The sequence below is a fragment of the Nicotiana attenuata genome, unplaced genomic scaffold, assembly GCF_001879085.1.
Source record: "Nicotiana attenuata strain UT unplaced genomic scaffold, NIATTr2, whole genome shotgun sequence".
In the NCBI taxonomy this organism is placed as follows: domain Eukaryota; kingdom Viridiplantae; phylum Streptophyta; class Magnoliopsida; order Solanales; family Solanaceae; genus Nicotiana; species Nicotiana attenuata.
Window position 1 is genome coordinate 91,887 of NW_017672538.1, and position 18,829 is coordinate 110,715.

General features: G+C 40.3%; 1 protein-coding gene and 1 long non-coding RNA gene across 4 annotated transcripts; one reads left to right on the forward strand and one right to left on the reverse strand.

The window, feature by feature from the left end:
• The first annotated feature begins 6,226 nt into the window (after positions 1–6,226).
• Positions 6,227–7,213, forward strand: LOC109213594 (uncharacterized mitochondrial protein AtMg00810-like). Its single transcript, XM_019377412.1, has 2 exons — positions 6,227–6,532; positions 6,629–7,213. Exons 1-2 carry the CDS (start codon positions 6,227–6,229, stop codon positions 7,211–7,213), a joined length of 891 nt encoding a protein of 296 aa, XP_019232957.1.
• A 1,361-nt stretch (positions 7,214–8,574) lies between these two features.
• On the reverse strand, positions 8,575–11,959 carry LOC109213600. 3 transcript variants are annotated; one of them, XR_002066034.1, is made up of 3 exons: positions 11,122–11,959; positions 9,335–9,402; positions 8,575–8,830 (listed from the first exon to the last, which is right to left on the reverse strand). It is a non-coding gene; the product is annotated as an uncharacterized LOC109213600 (long non-coding RNA). The 3 variants fall into 3 exon arrangements; XR_002066033.1 differs by having other exon boundaries at positions 8,575–9,402; XR_002066032.1 differs by having other exon boundaries at positions 8,575–9,402; positions 10,432–11,959.
• Between the last annotated feature and the right edge of the window lie 6,870 nt (positions 11,960–18,829).

The following is an 18,829-nucleotide window of genomic DNA, read 5'->3' on the forward strand; positions in this document are numbered from 1 at the left end:
TGATCACCTCCTTTTTCACAACTTCTTGCATTGCCTCGTTCAACCTCCTTTGATGTTACAAGGAAGGCTTTGCATCATCTTCAAGAATAATCTTGTGCATACAAAAGTCGGGGCTTATCCCCGAGTATCAGCTAAGGTCCATCCAATTGCCTTTTCCATTTTTGGAGCACCGCCAATGTGGCATCTACCTACATGTTAGTAAGACAAGAGGAAAGAATAACTGGCAAAGTTGAACTAGGGCCTAAGAATTCATACCTGAGGTGTGGAGGCAACGGCTTCAACTCCAACAAGGGAGGTTCCTTGATTAAGGGCTTTGTTGGTGGAGTCTTCCTATTCTCAAGATCCAAAGATAGCTTCCTAGGCTCATAAGAGTAAGAGCCCATTCCATGTAAAGCATTAATACACTCCACCCGGCCTTCATCCTCATTTACATCAAGATTCAACAATACCGCCTCTAGAGGGTCCTCCACATTGATCATTGCACTAGTAACATCAATTATCACTGTCGTGACAAGATCCACGAACGAGCACACTTCAGTACAGTTGGGTTGCTTCATTAACTTACACACATGAAAGACCACTTTTTCATCACCCACCCGGAAGGTCGAGTTCCCCTGCTTCCACTTACTAAGGCCTTCCATTGCAGAAGTCTCCAGNTTCGTGTAGATGTGATGTACAAAGAAAAGTGATTCAGCCGGGTGCTTCTTTGAGAGAGTGTTCATGTGCTAGCAGAGTTTTGGAGTTGATTATGTTCAGGACTAAGCCAGAGTGGGTGACTCTCAACAACGGTCCTAGTGGATTCAAAAGTTATAGTGCAGTGCCTGCGAATTTTGAGTCCGTAGTGTGGTTAAGAATCGAGCTTCTGCAGCGGATTATAAAAAGGGGCTTGGAGTATTCTATGTTATCTTCAGTCTGCGGTGTAGCATTGGAGGAATGAGAGAAAATAACTTTGGATTCATGGAGAAATTATCAGAATGGGTGTATCAGTTGAAGACGCGAATATGCGCACAAGGAGGGTATGGGATGGTTCGTGGGATTTGAGACAATGTGGTCTCGTGAAATGGGGTCACTCAGGATGAGTGTGGATTGAATTCGGTATAGTTTGAATGGAGCCATTTTTATTTCTAAGGAAAATTCAGAGTAAATTTGAAGAAGTTGGTTCAGTTGGCAATGGATGAATCGGCATGGTGGTGGCAATGATCAGTTCCTTCAGCGTGATAAGTTATACGTGTGATTTGTGGCGGTACGTGCAAGGCTTGACGGCCGCCGTAAATGATTTTATTCGGAGGCATTCGAGTGTTATGGCATGTTATGTGTAGATGGATCCCGGAAGAGTTTTGGTGGTTTAGACCACTACTAGAGGTTTGTAATTTTTGCGGCTATGGGAATCCAGTCACATGTTGCAATGGTTCTCCTGAGAGGTTCCTATATGATGAAGCAAGTATTCTGTTAGTGGTTCAGGAGTTATGATGAAATTCTTGTACTCTTGTGCATTGGCATGATTAGGTGCAGTGAGTAGTATGGGAATTGGAAGTTGAGGATCAAGGTTGCGGTTTGGTGTTGACAAGAATGTCACAAGCTCGATGAGCGGGAAAAGGGATTCAGATGGTTAGAGTAAGCTGTTATTGTCTTTAGTGTCACCTGAGATCGGTGTATTATGTAAGAGGCTTTGCGTACTGATTGCGGATTCTTGATTTGCCTTACAGCATTGGTATGGCCGATGGTATAGAGGTGCAGACATGTTACCTGGTGTGGAAGGTCGTGGGAGCATATTCCACGGGAAGATTGTATAAGTGTGACATGTAGTCACTTAATTGATCAAAGATTGAAACCAAGCATGGAGATTGTGGTGCTATCGCTAATGTGAGAATTTATGTCTGAAGGGCGCTCGGTTCATCTGGTTGAGGACTGTGGAAGTCTGTTCCGGATTGTCGGTTGTTCTTGTGTATCACGGGAAAAAGAGGTTATTGTGGATCCTTGAAAGGGTATTAGCCCAATGTGGCACGATCGGAATTGGCTTGAGGTCCGTGGATGGATCTAAATGTGAATGTGGGCTCTGTATGAGGCCGGATATGTTCATTTCAGCATAGCGTTGTTTACGGAGGAGTCTTTGGGACTTGGATGTTATTTCTCTCGCAGCCCTTCAGTGAAATCTCTATTGTGCCATGTGATTTGTGAGGCGATTTGATTATTCGCACTCGTATTGAGATCCCGTAAAATCTGTGGTGTTGTGAGACTAGAGTAGCTCTCCAAATGCAGGTCATTTATTGCACCTTAGTTGTGCTTGAGTTTCGTAGCATATGGCACTATCCGTCTCCCCAGGATTTGTACTTCCCTATTTACTGTTATGTATGGATCGGGTGGCACGCCGCCACCGGTATATGGTTGGACCGGGTGGCACGCCGCCACGGGTATATTGTTGGATCGGGTTGCACACCGCAACGGTATTATGTGTGGATCGGGTTGCATGCCGCAACAATGTGATTTTGAGTACAGTCCCCTATATTTATTCTTGTGTGTTTTGTTTCTCATTTTCTGAGGAAGGTTCATAATACCTTCTCGGCTGTTTAATTAGTTACGCGGATTGAGTAGTTCTTTCCAGAGTTCGTTTTCCTTATGTATCACATTCGCGTTTGTAGCTTGTCGGAACATTGTGGCATCATATGAGATTTTTAGGCAGTGTCTGAGGTGGCTTGTTGCTTGAGCAGCTTGTACTGCATGAGATGAGATTATTGGACTTGGGATCAGTGCGATCAAATTTATTTAAGGCACATTAAAGAGTAAATATCGATATTCAGTCCAAGATGAGGTAATGGTTCTTGTCAAGAGGAGAAACTCAATGAATTGTTGACTCGCTAGTTGGATATGAATTCCTACACATCTCTTCCGTTGTGGCAGTATTGCAGGAGTTGGAACAGGGCTTATATATGTCATGAGGTGTGTTGTGAGCATCGGATTCGTGAAATTTCAGCTATTGTTATCAGAGGATGTTACTATGGTCATGTGAGTTATGCAGTGCATAGTGTGGATTCAACAAAGGTATGCAATCATGTATTGGTGCATCGCGTAGTGGTTGATACGGTGTTCGCATGTGGAAAGTAGGCCCTGTGGAGAGTTCCAGGTGTTGGAATTTGGCTCCAAGGCTTATTTGATCAAATAAAAGGGAGAATTTTCATATTGGCTCGAACTAATGTGTTCAACCGAGTCATGGTATCACGGGTAGGTGCACGAGGTGTTAAATAGTGATTTCAAACGACTCTAGAGCAGTTCTTATCACGTTCAAGGACGAACATATGTTTAAGTGGGAGAGAATGTAACGACCCGACCGGTCGTTTTGATCTCTAGTGCATCGTCGACAGTTTGAGGCCATGAGCATCTTCTCTTCAAGTATTATGACTTGTACACGTGGTCGGAATTGAAATTTTCAAAGTTGATTTGGAAAGAGAATTCTCATTTCGGAAGCTTTAAGTTGGAAGAATCTGAATAAGGGTTGATTTTGAGTAAACGACCTCGGAATCGGGATTTGAAGGTTCCAACAGGTTCGTATGATGATTTTGGACTTTGGCGTATGCCCAGATCGGGTTTTGGATGGCTCGGGGGTGTTTCGGCGCCTATTGTGGAAGGTTGGCATTTTGAAAGAATTTCATAAATTTGGGGTTGAAGTTCATTTCAATGTTATCGATGTCCGTTTGGGATTTTTGAGTCTGGGAATGGCTCCGCATGGTAATTACGGAATCGGGAGCGCGTCCGGAAGTGGATTTGGAGGTCCGTAGGTCATTTTGGGGTCATTTGGCGAAAGTTAGAAATTTGAAGGTTTTTGAGAAGTTTGACCGGAAGTGGACTTTTTGATATCGGGTTCGGGTTCCGCTTTCGAAAGTTGGAGTAGGTCCGTAATGTCGAATGTGACTTGTGTGCAAAATTTGAGGTCAATCGGACGTGATTTGATAGGTTTCGGCATCGAATGTAGAAGTTTGAAGTTCTAAAGTTCATTAAGCTTGAATTGTGGTGCGATTTGTGATTTCGACGTTGTTTGATGTAATCTGCGGTCTCGAGCAGGTCTGTGTTATGTTTAGGAACTGGTTAGTCTGATTGGACGGGGTCCCGGGGGCCTCGAGTGGATTCCGGATGGTTAACGAATCGAATTTGCGTTCGGGGGAAATGCCAGGGCTGTTGTCTTCTGGTGTAACCGCACCTGCGAGGTTTTGGCCGGAGGTGCGGAGCCACAGAAGCGGCCAAGAGGGCCGCAGAAGCTAGGGAAGCCGCAGAAGCGAAGAGGAGGATCGCATCTGCGGAGCCGCAGAAGCGACTGAGGACCGCAGATGCGAGGTGTTGCTGCGCAGAGAAGAATTTTTATAAAACGGGACTTGCTTCCATTTTTTTCACTTGGTGGGCGATTTTTGGAGCTTTTGAAGAGGGGATTTCTTCATCAAGCATTAGTTAAGTGATTTTTACTAGTTGTGAGTTAAATAAAAGGTTTATATATGGATTTAGACATGAAAGTTTGTAGAAATTGGTATTTTGAAGAAAAACCTAAAAATTTATATTTTTGCGTTTTGACCACGAAATTGGACATGAAATTTGGAATAAATTATATATTTGAGTTCCTGGTGTTATGGGTAAAATTTATCTTCGAAAATTTTTGGAATCCGGGCCCGAGGGTATTTTATCGACTTTTCGAACGGAATTGGAAATCATTGTAAATTGGATTATAATGAGTATTAGAGTATATATTTATAGATTTGCACATTTATTGACTAGTTTTGGAGCATTGGGCATCGGTTTGAGTTGTTGAAAAGGCTTGAGAACCGGCTATGGAACTTCGTAGCGAGGTAAGTCTCTTTTCTAACCTTGTAAGTGGGAAATAACCCCGTAGCTGAACTTAACTAATATGTGCTTCTATTTGTGGGGACTACGTACGCACGAGGTGACGAGAGTCCGTACATAGCTACTATTTATGCCTATATCCGAGTAATTTTAGGTTTACACCATGCCTTGTTGATATTGTTATTTGATTATGCTTATTATTTGCCTTGAAAAGAGTTGAGATTGAGTATGTTTATTAAATTGCCTTGAAAAGAGTAAGAATTGAGGAATTTGAGATTTTAAAAGCTTTCATTTTAATTTCGTATTTTTAAAAAGAATTGAGAAATATTATAATAACTTAAGAAATCTATGTGCAACCGCGTCGCAAATATATTCCGCGAGCGGGGTAAATTTTCACTACTCTCATGGGAGCGGTCCGTTCGCATCGGCAGGTTAATAGATGCATCTATGGTTCGTGCCGTTCGATCCTCGGCAGTGCATAGTTTATATTTATATGTTGGATCCGGTCGTACGATCTCGGTATGACTTGCGCATGATAACTCTTTGGAACTAATAATATTTGACATTGCTTTATTGGCTTGAGATATAAATTGTTAAATGATGAAAGATAAAATTTGGAAATTTTCATTTGTAAAAGAATTGTTGATTATTTCCGGTTATTAAATTTCCAGTTACGTCATGTATTTCATGCTTAAATATAATATCGACATTTTATTGTTAGCCCATAGTAAGTGTCGGAGTCGACCCCTCGTCACTATTTCTTCGAGGTTAGACTAGATACTTACTGGGTACGCGTTGATTTATGTACCCATACTACACTTGCTGCACATTTTTGTGCAGGTGCATATATGTCTAGTGGCCCTGTGGCGCAGAGGCGTGGATGATGCGGGGACTTAGGTGAGCTGCATTTCATATTACGACCTGCAGCTAGCAGAGTCTCCTTCAGAGTATTTATATTTGTCCTGCCCCATTTGTATTCCGGACAGATACTATATTTTATTTTACTTCCTAGTCGATGCTCATGCACTTGTGACACCGAATTTTGGGGTGATTATGGTTTGTTCAGTATTGAAATGGTTAAAATATTATTTACTCTGTAAATTCCATCTTTTATTATTAAATTGAAGGAAATTATGATTTCAAAAATACTAAAATGATAACCAAATATATTATTTATTGTTGGCTTGCCTAACAGCGGTGTCCGGCACCGTCACGACCATTAATGGATTTTGGGTCGTGACACTTACCTAAAGGAAAATAAGCTATTGGATGTAAATGGGCGTATAAAGTAAAACATAAAGCAGATGGCAATATAGAAAGGTACAAAACAAGATTAGTTGTAAAGGGATACACTCAGCAAGCTGGTATAGACTACACAGAGACTTTCTCTCCAGTAGTCAAGATGACCACTGTCAGGTCCCTCATTGCCATAACAACAAAGATAAAATGGGAAATCTCACAACTGGATGTGAACAATGCATTTTTCCATGGAGACTTGCATGAGGAGGTGTATATGCAGGCTCCTCCAGGTCTTGAAGTGCACTCTCCGAGGTTAGTTTGCAAGCTGAACAGGTCCCTCTATGGATTGAAGCAGGCCAGTAGACAATGGTATGATAAGTTGACTAAAGTCCTATACTTAAGAGGGTACACATATTCCATGTATGACTATTCCTTATTCCACAGGAAACAAGGTTCTTCTGTTGTCTTTGTAGTAGTATATGTTGATGATGTGTTGCTCACAGGGACTGATTCAGAAGAAATCAACCAGCTCTAAGGCTTTCCTACATGACAAGTTCAAATTTAGGATTTGGGGAAGTTTCTAGGGCTAGAAATCCTTTACAAGTCAGATGGTATTATCATTTCACAAAGAAAATTTGTCTTAGACTTGTTAAAGGAATATGAGTGTCTACATTCCCCGGGCCTGACTTCTCCCCTTGATCCTACAATAAAGTTGAAAGCTAAAGAGGGGGCTCCATTGTCTGATCCTACCTTCTACAGGGAATTAGTTGGAAAATTGTACTTCCTTACTAATACTAGGCTAGACATAACATATGGGGTTCAACATCTTAGTCAGTTTATGAAAGATCCTAGGGAGCCTCACTTGCATGCAGCCTATCATATGCTGAGGTACCTGAAGAAGGACCCTACTATGGGTCTATATTTCAGCAATGCAGATAATTTTTCGGTGGCTGCCTATTTTGATTCTGATTGGGCAGCCTGCCCTGATTCTAGAAGATCAGTATCTGGTTATGTTGTATTTTTGGATGGTAGCCCTGTCAGCTGGAAGTCCAAGAAACAGAAAACCATATCTCTCTCCTCAGTAGAAGCAGAATACAGAGCTCTCAGAAAGGTTGTTGGTGAACTTGTTTTGGCTATCAAGACTACTTGAAGAACTCATTGTGCCAATTTGTTTGCCAATACTTGTGCATTGTGACAGCCTCTCTACCCTGCATATTGCTAGGAACCCTGTGTTCCATGAAAGAACCAAACACATCGAAGTAGACTGCCATTTTGTGCGCACCAAGCTTCAGGAAAGCCTCATCTCTTTGCACCACATTGGCACTGGAGAGCAGCTTGCAGATGTGCTTACTAAAGCTCTCACTGGGATCAAGCATTGTTCTGTTCTCCTCACATCCAACTTGAAAGGGAATATTAAGACAATATTTATCTTGTAATTACGCAAAGTCAGCACACTATTAGTTACTGTAGTTGGTGTTAGTTAGAATAGTCTGTTAGCTGTTAGCAGAATAGTTAGTGGAGGTTTATTTCTTATTTTCTTGCCTGTTGTATCCTAGTTGTACACATGTATATAACTGAACAATACTCAATACAAAGGTTAGAGTTTCATTTCATAAAGTTGGAGACTCTCTGCAGTTCTCTTTTCTCTCTCTACGAGCTCCATCTTCTAGAAGCTACTGAATCCTCCATTGGAGGAGATACAGAGTTCAATCTACATCTGTAATCTTGACAAGATAATTGGCATGTATCTTTTTACATACATTACTTAACTATGATTAATTAGACCTCAATATGAGTTGGATTAGTAAGACTCCAAAGTTTCTAAACTTAGAATAAAACAGGGGAATGAACAAGTACAATATTGCTGCATTAGCCGAAGCCAAGGGAAGATCTGATTGAGGAAATTAACTTGTGCCTATTATCTCCAACGAATAGGGAGCTACTGCTGGGAGACAAATCTTGCACTCAGAACCTCGGCACTTAAAACACAAACACAATTATTACTAAGAGAGGAAGAGAGTAGTTTTTTGTGTAACACTTCTTTTGAAGTATGTTATATTGTAATCAGATGTACCTAACTTGTAAAGTTAGATTAATCTGTACCTTGTAATGGTATCAAATGCATCCACCGGAACTCAGGATGAATTCGCCAGCCTCACTAGCGACGAATAAGGCAAATTGCTTATGAGAAAACACAAGTCTCTTTAAAAGGTTAATATTACTCAAATTCCAGCAAAAACAGTTAACTCTTCTGTTTATTCTCCTCTAGTCCTATCCTCGAATTACATCACAAGTCGATGCCCCTTTCCTTTGAGCTCACACATACAAACCCAGAAACCCACAATTGTTTCTGGAATATATCTATCACTATAGATATCTACATTCATTTGTTGACATTTTAATGACAAGAAAAGGAGAGGATGCAAGTTCTACAAAATTAATAGAAAAGAAACTATATCAATGACCTACAGTGATTATCTCAAGTTAGGAGTTTGGTTGAATGAGCAGGTATAACATAGAAACTTTAACTATGGAACGGAACCTAGAAGCTGGATGCTAGAAGAATGACAGGCCTATTTCAAACAAGTAAAAGAAGAAATTAAAGCTTCTGAAAATCTGTTACCTTAAGCTCTTACCATGATTCTATACATAAACATGTTCCTCAAATGCCTCTCATTGCATCGAAAACACTAGGATGCATAAACTTTTCAGGGGTATGTGGCATCCAGGGAGGTTACTATGGAATCAATATTTCATTCCAGTGCAACTGCAAACATATTCAAATATCACAAAACAGGCAACATATCAGGAAGGCTAATATGAGTGATAGATTCCACAAGTCAAAATGATGTTGAATGGAGAATAAGCTAATAACTTTTCCCTTCTCACTTGTTCAAAATCGAAGGAATACCTCAGTAGATAAGAAAAAACTTCTAGAACATGAGTAACCTAGTTTAAGAAAACCTCAAAGTATTCGAGAAAACAAAGTAACCTAGTTTAAACAGAGGCATATACTTGGCTCAATCACATATAGTTGGTCACAACAGAAAATAGCTGGCATATATGCATTTCTTTCACAAATAGAACAAGGCAGGATAACAACAATGAAATACAAGATTCACATTATTCCAGAAATACCTCTTTAATCGAAATCTACTGCACATCACATAACTCTTTTAGTCCAGATTCTCAAATATGTTTATCCAGAGCATGTTCATAAATGTTTCGATTATCAAAAGTTAAAGAAATACAGCAAGTTGAACAGAGCAACCTTTTTCCTATATGCTATGCTGATATTCATTGTACTTGTTTCCGAAACAGCTTGTATCAAATAATAACCTGCAAGTAGAGCTATCATCAGAAATTTATTGGTTTCAGTTGCCAGCTGCAGAAAGGAACATTATTGAAAAGAAAATTTTGTTTCGGCTAAGGGAGGAAAATACTGATCAGATCAGAGCGGATCCAAGATTTAAACCGTATGGGTTCAATTTTCAAGATTTTAGCATTGAACCCATTTTATTTTTAAAGTTATGAGTTCGTATCTACAATTTTAACAATTTTTTACATATATATAAATTTTTACTCCGCGTGGAAAGTTATGGGTTCAATTGAACACATCCTCAACACTCTACATCCGCCTCTGGATCAGATGATTGGGCACTATGCGTACGTAATAGGCTGCAAAATAGAAACCTGTAGAAAAGTGAAAGTCTGGAGTGCTGCGGTTAAGATTTTATTTATCTATTGATAACCACAGTGCTTCACTTTCAAATTGAAGACAACAAAGAGAAGTAATTTAAATAGTACTAGGACTCCTCCTAGAAGCAAAGAATGCTAACACCAACAATTAAAGATGGACAAGTCAATATGTATTTCATTGGCTTAAGAGTTCTAACAAAATAGAGGTCCCGTTTCTTCTATTTCTATACTCTTGAGAACTTATGAGCTAATCACAATTTTGAGGGTCTCTTAATATTGTCTTAATTAAACAGCGGAAGGTAGAACTTTAGAGAATTAGTCCAATCACATAAAGAAGAATTTCCTGGCAAATATAATACTGCAATGCAGATGATACATTCCACCAAAATCACCATGTTTAGAAGTATAAATGATAGAACAAGTCAAGTATTATCTCAAAATCGCTTAGTATGAGCTTCTTATTATCGAACAACAGAATTATATTAGTACAAATTTCCAGGCACAAAAAGATGAAACTCACCAAGAATGAGGGAAACAAAGAAAAGGTAAATGACAGCAATTATTTGACAAAGTTAACATGTGATAGCATGCCAACCACAATAACAAATGGATATTTTGACAATAAGAAACAGCATATGACTAGCTAAAACTCGGTACAGAGAGGATAACCTGCGTAGGTGCTTAGACAGGATTGATGGCACCATGTCCAAGCCCTCTCCTTCATCGTGATGGAGGTATGTTGCCAACAATCAACAGCAGAATAACTATGAGTTGGCTTGATTTCAGGAAACTGAAAAGCTAGGACTGGGCTAAAAGAGATGAATGTTGATCCGAAAGAAAAGCACCATCCCTCATTCTCTTAGTCTATTTTCCAGCATTCTAAACCGAGCTTGAAACTCATAAATTTGTTGTCCTAAATAGAAAATCCAGACTTGGGAAAGAAATCTAAAACCAACGTGGACTGACAAGGCAGCTGCAAATATTGCAGGTCGACAAGCTCTTCCCAAATAAAGGCATCTTTATAGCGTCTTTTGCTTTTCTCTAAACAGCTCCGAATATGGCTGCATTGAACTTAAGCAAATGCCTCTATGACTAGCTAGAGGCAAAATGCTATGTGCAGGAAGCAAATGCCTCAACGATATTTATGTAACTGAAATACCTCTTAGACATAAAAGGATCAGATACCAAAACCCAATAAAGGATGTCTTCTGGGAGTATTACCTTGGCGAATTACCAGAAAATGAAACTCAATTATAAGGCACATGGCACTTCATTTTATATATGTTTATTTTTGTGGAACTTATTTGAGGGACAGATATTGTGAAATACTTGTGCTAGGTCAGTTTGAAGTAAACTCACCCAGATTATCATTTTGTGCATTGTATCGTCAGCAAAAAGACCTCAAGCATGAAACCTTTGCACCTGGCCATTTATCCAACTTGACTGGGAATTTGTGCATAGTTAAAGCAATCAATAATCAATTCAATTAACAATTACTATACAAAAATAACACTAACTTCAAACAGTATAAATAGATCAGGATAGTCAGTAGAGCATGAATACTAGATGCATTGGCTTATATATCGACCTCAATATTATTCAGTAGCTCCTCGTCATGATGATCTGGGATGCATACCAGCGGAATCATGTAGTCCCTAATTAGGCTTAAGTGGTGTACCTCTTCAACTTGTCTCGCAACTATAAACAATGATCCAAGTGATTCTATAATGTGCCAGTCAAAATGTCGATATGATGGTAGCTTTGCTACTAATTGAGTTTGAGAGGGTTCAGGACCAGCAGCATTGCAAACCACTACGCGCCCCAAACGCTCAATTGCATAAAATTGACCATTAAAATAAACAACATCAATTGCACCGATTTCCTCTAGCTTCCGATACACGTTTCTTCAAAATCATGCCATTACAGAGGCTGAACAACTGTCGACATGAATTGCCTTCACCATCTTCTTCCTCGGCTAACATCAACCATGGAACTCTAGCCAAGTCACTATTAATATTGTTCATGGTGGCCGCATATCGCCAGGATTTGCAGACCGAGGCGAAATTTAAGTAGTTTTTCGATCATTTTAAACGCCTGTCGATGATAACCAATAGAGGCAAGTGCACACATAGCCTTTTTTTAAGGATGCATTACTTATTTTGTCATGAAATTTCAATTTAGAACAATCAAGATATTTTTGTCGTGAATAAAATTTAAATACAAGATGCATTAGCTAATTCTTAAATAGTAGCCTGGCTACCACTTACCCATACTACCTACCTGGTGTCATTTTTTAAATTCCTCCCACTTACCCATACTTGTGCTTTGCTTTTCGCGACCTTTGACTGCGGGGCCTCTAAATTGAAGATGCACAATCAATAACATGTTTCATTTGCGTACTGGTCAATCGCAATAAACGTGTATCCTCAATTTCCTTTGACTTTAAAACGATTTGATTGGTCTATTGAAAAAAATGTAATTGCCAAATTTTGTTTCTAATTTCACTTAACTATGCTAGGTCTATTTGAAAATTAGCTCGCTTTCATTTTCCTCGTTCCTTTTATTTTCTCTCTCCTTACAGAGTTTCTTTATTTTATGTCCACTACTTAGTATGGCCAAATCTTGGTTAAAAGTAGTGAGTTTTTTTGTTTCAAAGGGGTGGGGCTAGGGTATTTTTTTAAGTTAAGTGAAATAAAATAAGATCATTTTTGACACGTATCACATATCCAATCTAATCAAATAATATCAGAATTTATTTGATTAAAAGAGATCAGTAATCACAAATTTTTCTATCTTTGCTCGTCGGAAAAACCATAACTCGCTACCGTGAACCACCAAAACAATTAATTGGAAAGCATCATAAAAGCAACGTTAATAATTCCAGAATCTAGGTGTTCATACAAACACAAAAATTCGAATCAAACCGAAAACAGAATCAAACTGACTAAAAATCGATACTTTTTCGATTTGATTTGGTTTTGGTTTTAATTAAAAAATAACAAAAAAATCCGAACCAAACCAAATATTGAAGTAGTTATTTAAAATTTGTCACACACACACACACACACACACACACACACACATATATATATATATATATATATATATATATATATATATATATGCAAAGTTTCTAAAAATTTATGTTACATTTTTAAAGTTTGCATTTTTAGTCTAGTTCGTTGCTATTATAAAATCTAGTTCTTTGTCTTTACATTCTAGTTTGATTGATAGTTTTCTTTTGCTAAGTAAAAGAATTTATTTCATGTTAAAATTAATCTATTTTTAATTTGAGTCCTAAAATTATTCATCACTATTTGGTTCAAAATTATCCCTTGAGTTGAGATTACGAGGCCATGTATAAACCAATGCTTCTATAGATTCGATCGTGGTTTACAATTATAGGTTTCATACCTGTTTGTTTCTTTTTTTTTTTTCTTTTTCTTTTTTTATCATCTTCCGGATAAAGAACGAACAAGAGTAAAAACGTTTATCATCAATATATCTTGGTAATGATAGATTTCAAAGAGCAATTGGTTTGATAGTGTTATGTTGAAAATGTAGTCGCCGGAATATATGTTTAGTAGAGTATGTCTCATATTTGAAAAATCCGATAAATTATAACCGGAAAAACCGGCATTCACCGAATCGATAAAAATCGACTTAATTGGTTTAATTTGGTTCTAATATTTGAAAAATCGACTTACTTGATTTGATTTCTTTTTAGGAAAAACCGATCCAAACTGAACCATGAACACCCCTGCCTGAAACCATAACTGGTAACTGCACCAGCGATATGCCTTTGAGCCTGTAATATTCATGTCCATGACTAACAATATAGCCATTACAAAAAAGATACGAGAGGGGTCGAAGGCCGAAAGACCCCAAAGAACATCATTTATATGCTCTTCGGTCTTCTCTTAGATTAATGCTAGACATAGTAAAATCCTATTACATAAACTTCAGTTAGTGACTTTAAAACTAGAAGAATTTCAAAAGTAATTTAGAAAACATCGACGATAATCGTCATTCGTTGATAAGTTCAATTTTCATTGCTTATTTAGCTCGCCTGACCCAAAATCTTTCAGCTAACAAAGCCCAAGACACCTTGTAGCAAAAATACAAAATGTTTGTACATCTCTCCTGTAGTGGCGTTTGAGTAGTACATGAGACTCCAGAATCCTTACTCTGGCAAAAAAATTTAAACTAAGGGAGCATAAATATTATAAACCAAACTAAGAATAGTTATTATCCAAAAATTCGTTAGCTCTCTTCAGTCTTTGAGAATGCCAGCTAACACAGTTCTTAAAAGTTGCATTATTTGACCAGACACAGTATGGGCCTTCTGCTTAATTATGTATCAACCCATACTGGGAATCACTACCACTCGTCTAAACATACCAATAATATAGTTGTTCGAAGTATAAGAATATGCATTGGTAGATCCATTCGGATTTGGAGGAAGGAAAAGCATACGTCCATCGGCTGGGGGCACCAATGATTGGATCACAACAAATTGCTAACTGCTAAGGGGTCGTTTGGTTGCCGGTTAGAGTTATGCAGGTATTAGTTATACATGTATTAGTTATGCAGGGATTAGTTATGCAGGGATAAGTAATGCAGGGATTAGTTATGCAGGTATTAGTTATGCAGAGATTATTTTTTTGAATGTTTGGTTTGTTGTATTAGAAATTGATATACATTATATAAATTTTAAAGTAAAATGCTTGTTTACAACTATACCCCTGGCCTTCTTTTGCATTGTTTTTTCTCTCTTTCCATTTATGTAGGAAACAATTTAGTTAGGAACTTTGGGTGTTACTTTCACTTCTTCGTCATACTACTGAACTATGTGAAGTTTAGACATATTTGATTTTCACTTCTTAGTTTTGGTATTTCCATTTTCTAGTGGCTTCTCCAGTTTGCTTTTGCTAGTTTGTTCTTTAAAAATGAGAGAAGACAAGGTATATAGTTGGCAAGTGAAAGCAAGTGAAACCTGTTGACGGGTTGGCAGAGAAATAAGGAAGCCTTATGTGCAAAGTGATCGGGGTAAATTTGTCATTTCAGTATTTTATCCATGTATTACTAATACATGTATTAGTTATTCCATCTTCTACCCCGCATAAAATAATACACAGATTGACTCATACTTATACATGTATTATTTATGCATAATTAAAAAATGTCAACCAAACATGGTATTAGTTATGCAGAATTTTATACAAAATAACTATTGCCTACCAAACATGGTATAAGTTATGTTACTCCTTATATATGAATAACCTTTCTTCTAACCAGCTACCAAACGACCTCTAAATGGATAAAAATACTACATGCCCTTCAACTTTTATGAATATGTATGTACTCTGTGCCATTGAACTAGTATTTTTTTGACTTCATTATTTATTTCTCCATTTTCTATTTTTTACACCAGCCTAGAGAAGAGACTTTTTTTTTCTTGTAAAAATTGAATAATATTGAAAAAGATTTAACTTATATATATATATTCACATGTATGATATTTTGAACTATCAATTTCTTTTAACTATAACTATATTAGCGGTAAATAAACTACCGCTTTATACTAGCTATTTTTACCTTTTACGAACAAGTACTTATAATTATTTCTTTAAGTCTTTTAATAGTGTAAAATTATTCTTACAAAATCTTTATATATAATTTGTGTTCGCTCAAAAAATGTTATACATCTTACGAGTACAAAACAATATAAATAAATCCCGGGATAATCATAGCAAATCGTAATAATCCGTTGGACCAATTGAAAGACATGAAAATAAGAACTCACGATTAGGGGGAGAAGCATTAGAAACCTTTATTGATAATATTTGTTTGGTCTGCCTCTCCATGGAGAGGTTCAGAGCCTTACAATGGTGTTTTCTCTTCCCATAAGAGGGGTATCTTTTCTCGTTTCTCTCTCCTCTCACTAGTGGTCGAGAAGCAGCCCCCTTTTCTGGGGTTTCCTCTCTTGGTATTTATAGCTGTGAGCTTCGTGAGCTGGCGATAAGTGGCCGTAACCACGTTGAGATCTCGCCTTTTGTATCGGCCCTAGTCCAGGGCCTTGTCGACCGAGCTAGAGGCGGGTTGAACGTTGTCAATCCTGAGTGTTCGTGCCGTTAATTAATCATGAATTAACTTAGAACGGGATTAGCCTCGTTAATTATCGTGGGATCAAATTTTGACCCATACAGTTAGTCCCTCCGCTTATTGAGGTCGTGTTTCGGCCGAGCTCGATGAGCGGACTTCATCGATTGTGATTTGTAAACAACTCGAATAAGGGAGTCGAATTATTGGCGGCGGTGGCCTTAACCGTTTACACGTTGGAGATAGCTGTAGCGTTTCGTATATTGAGGATGGCCGTAGCCTTTTATATATTGGAGATGGCCGTAGCCTTTTATATGTTGAGGTTGGTCATAGCCTTTCACATATTGGAGATGGCCGTAGCCTTTCATATATTGGAGATGGCCGTAGCCTTTCATTCATTGGAGATCAAGATGGCCGTAGCCTTTCATATATTGGAGATGGCCGTGGGGAATGAATATGCGCTGGGTACGTATTTGGTCATCCAAAATTTTAACGGCGTACGACACTTTCTTTCAGTGTTCGCAGGTCGTAGCGACTGTTCTGACGGCGATATGCTAGCGGATGGCTGAGAAGCCGCTTTATGGAGCTCGTCATAATGACGCTTGCTACGACAGAACCGAACCGTTTTACGGTTGGTCGTGCAGTTAGTGATGGCTATTGGGTTTCGCAAAAGCCATTTATGTTGCCTATAAAGGTGAAATGAGGCATTCATTTCTCATATCTTCATTGTTCATTTGAGAGAGATTCTGAGGAAACTTTGTCTTCTCGCTAATTCATCTTTTCTTTTCTTTCCTTCGATTGTGATAACATTTGTTTTCAGTAGATTACCAATGGCTGGCAGTTCTTCCCATGGTGTTCTTCCGGTAGATTTTCCGGCAGCTGACGGACCATCTCCGGCGATGGGAGGTGTGGAACAGACGGAGTCCAGCGAAATTCCGTCGGTTGACGAGGTGGTTCCTCGGCCCGGAGGTCCGGCGATTGATTTCACCGTCGACGGTGGAGAGGAACCGGTGGATGAAGCCCCTTTGATGGGGGAAATTGGGATGGCCCGATTGCGGGAACAGGGCGTCGTTCCTACCCATGCGGACATCGTTCTTGCTAGAAGCGAGGAGAGGGTCCACACCGACCGTAGGGGATACTGCATTTTTTACGCCTATCCTTTCAGGTTGGGGTTCAAGATCCCGCTCCCAATGCTGGTGGTGGATTTTTGCCGTTATTACGGGGTGTGCCCAGGTCAGCTCGCTCCTTCCCTCTACAAACTTTTGGCAATGTTTATCAAGTACGCGGAATTGGCCCGTAGGGAGGTTAAGCTGCAGCATGTGCTGAGTCTCTACGCTCCTCAGAGAGTCTGTGGTACCATGATTCAGGCGTGCCCACGTGGGTCGAAGGGCCTGGTCATGAGATTGGATGACGAGGTCGAGCCCCGCCCTTTCGAGCACTTCTTTTATATCAGGACCAAGCACCTGGTGGCGGATGCTACTGGGTTCCCAGAGGCTTGGAACCATGCACGTAAGTTTTTTTTTTTTATCGGTTGAATCCTCTTTTCTTTTCTCCTTTATGATTTGCGCTTATGAGCGTTAACTCTCGCCCTTTTTTTTTGCACCCAACAGGTCGCCGCCGCCCCCTTTCTGGGAGAGGAATGGCCGAGGCCGTAGCAGGTAAAAAATCGATCTTTCCTTCTGTTCTGCTTTGTTTCAGCTTTATTTACTAACCTTGTTTTTTGTGATTAGGGAGGGCACGCCGCGTCAAGGCCCCTCAGTTGGCCTTCCGTCGGCCTGGCGCAGTCGCTCGGCTTACTGCAGCGCCGGTGTCGCGCTCAATACCGAGGGCGGCCTCAGTTGAATCTTCAGCGGTTTCTTCTCCGTCACGGACCCGGCTTCGGGATGAGGAGCCTTCGGGAGTTGTGCGCCCTAGAGCGGGATCATCGTCAGAGGGGGAGGAGGAGAGGCCGTCGATGAGGCGTAGGGTCGCATTCGCGCCGGCTCCTCCTTTGGTGATTAATTTGGATTCTCCACCGGCAGACGTGGAGATGAGTGCTGCTGCGGCGCCTGCCCCTGAGGGCGAACAAACAATGGGGGTTGCCCCGGTTGGCTTAGGCCGTGATGATACCGTCGCTTCGGCGGCTCAATTGGTGGTTCCAGTCGTTGAGACGGGAGGCAGTTCCTCAGCGGCTGCTAAAGTGGGTGAGGATGAGTCCGAATCCGACTTGGATCCCGACGACGTCCGTATGTTTCAGGAAGGCTCTACCAACTCAGCGGTGCGCGCAGAGGGGCGATCTCGCCTTATCGAAGTTCCCACGGAATTGAACCTATTGCTCCAAGGGGAAAACTTGGTGCCGCAGTTCGAGCCGCTATGCTCGGAGGCCGAGAATGCATCGCTGAGGGGCGTTACGGATGTCGGGCTGATGAATGAAGTAGCCGTGATGGGCCTGAGGGTATGTACCGTTGCGTTGGATCGTTTCTTCTTTGCCTCAAGTTTGTTCTTTTATCTTGATCGTTGTCTTTGCTTTGCAGTCTTATCTGTTGGAGGTGGAGAGCATCCGTCGAGCCAAAGTCCGCTCGGGGATATTTTTGCGGGCGCTGGAGAAGTATCGCCGCTACCGAGATCAGTGCCGAGAATTGCAAGAGCGCTTGAGGGATGATCCTCGTAGCCGGGCCTTGGTCGAAGAGCTGGCGAGGCGGGATGAGCAGCTTCGCCGAAAGGATGAGGAGCTCGAGGCGGTAAAGAGGGCTGTAGCTGAGGGCGAGCTCCGGGGCCAGGCGAAGGCGGCGGAAGTCACTGCGGCATGGAGCGGGAAGGTGACCGCGCTGGAGGATGAAGTCGCGTTGTTGAAGCTTCAAGTGAGGGACGCCTCGTCGAGGGCCGAGGTGTTGAGGGAAGCTATCCGCGTGCATGAATCCCAGCGGATGTTGGAAAGGGATGCCGCGGCCCTTAGAGAAGCAAGTCTCGAGGAGCGGATTGGTGT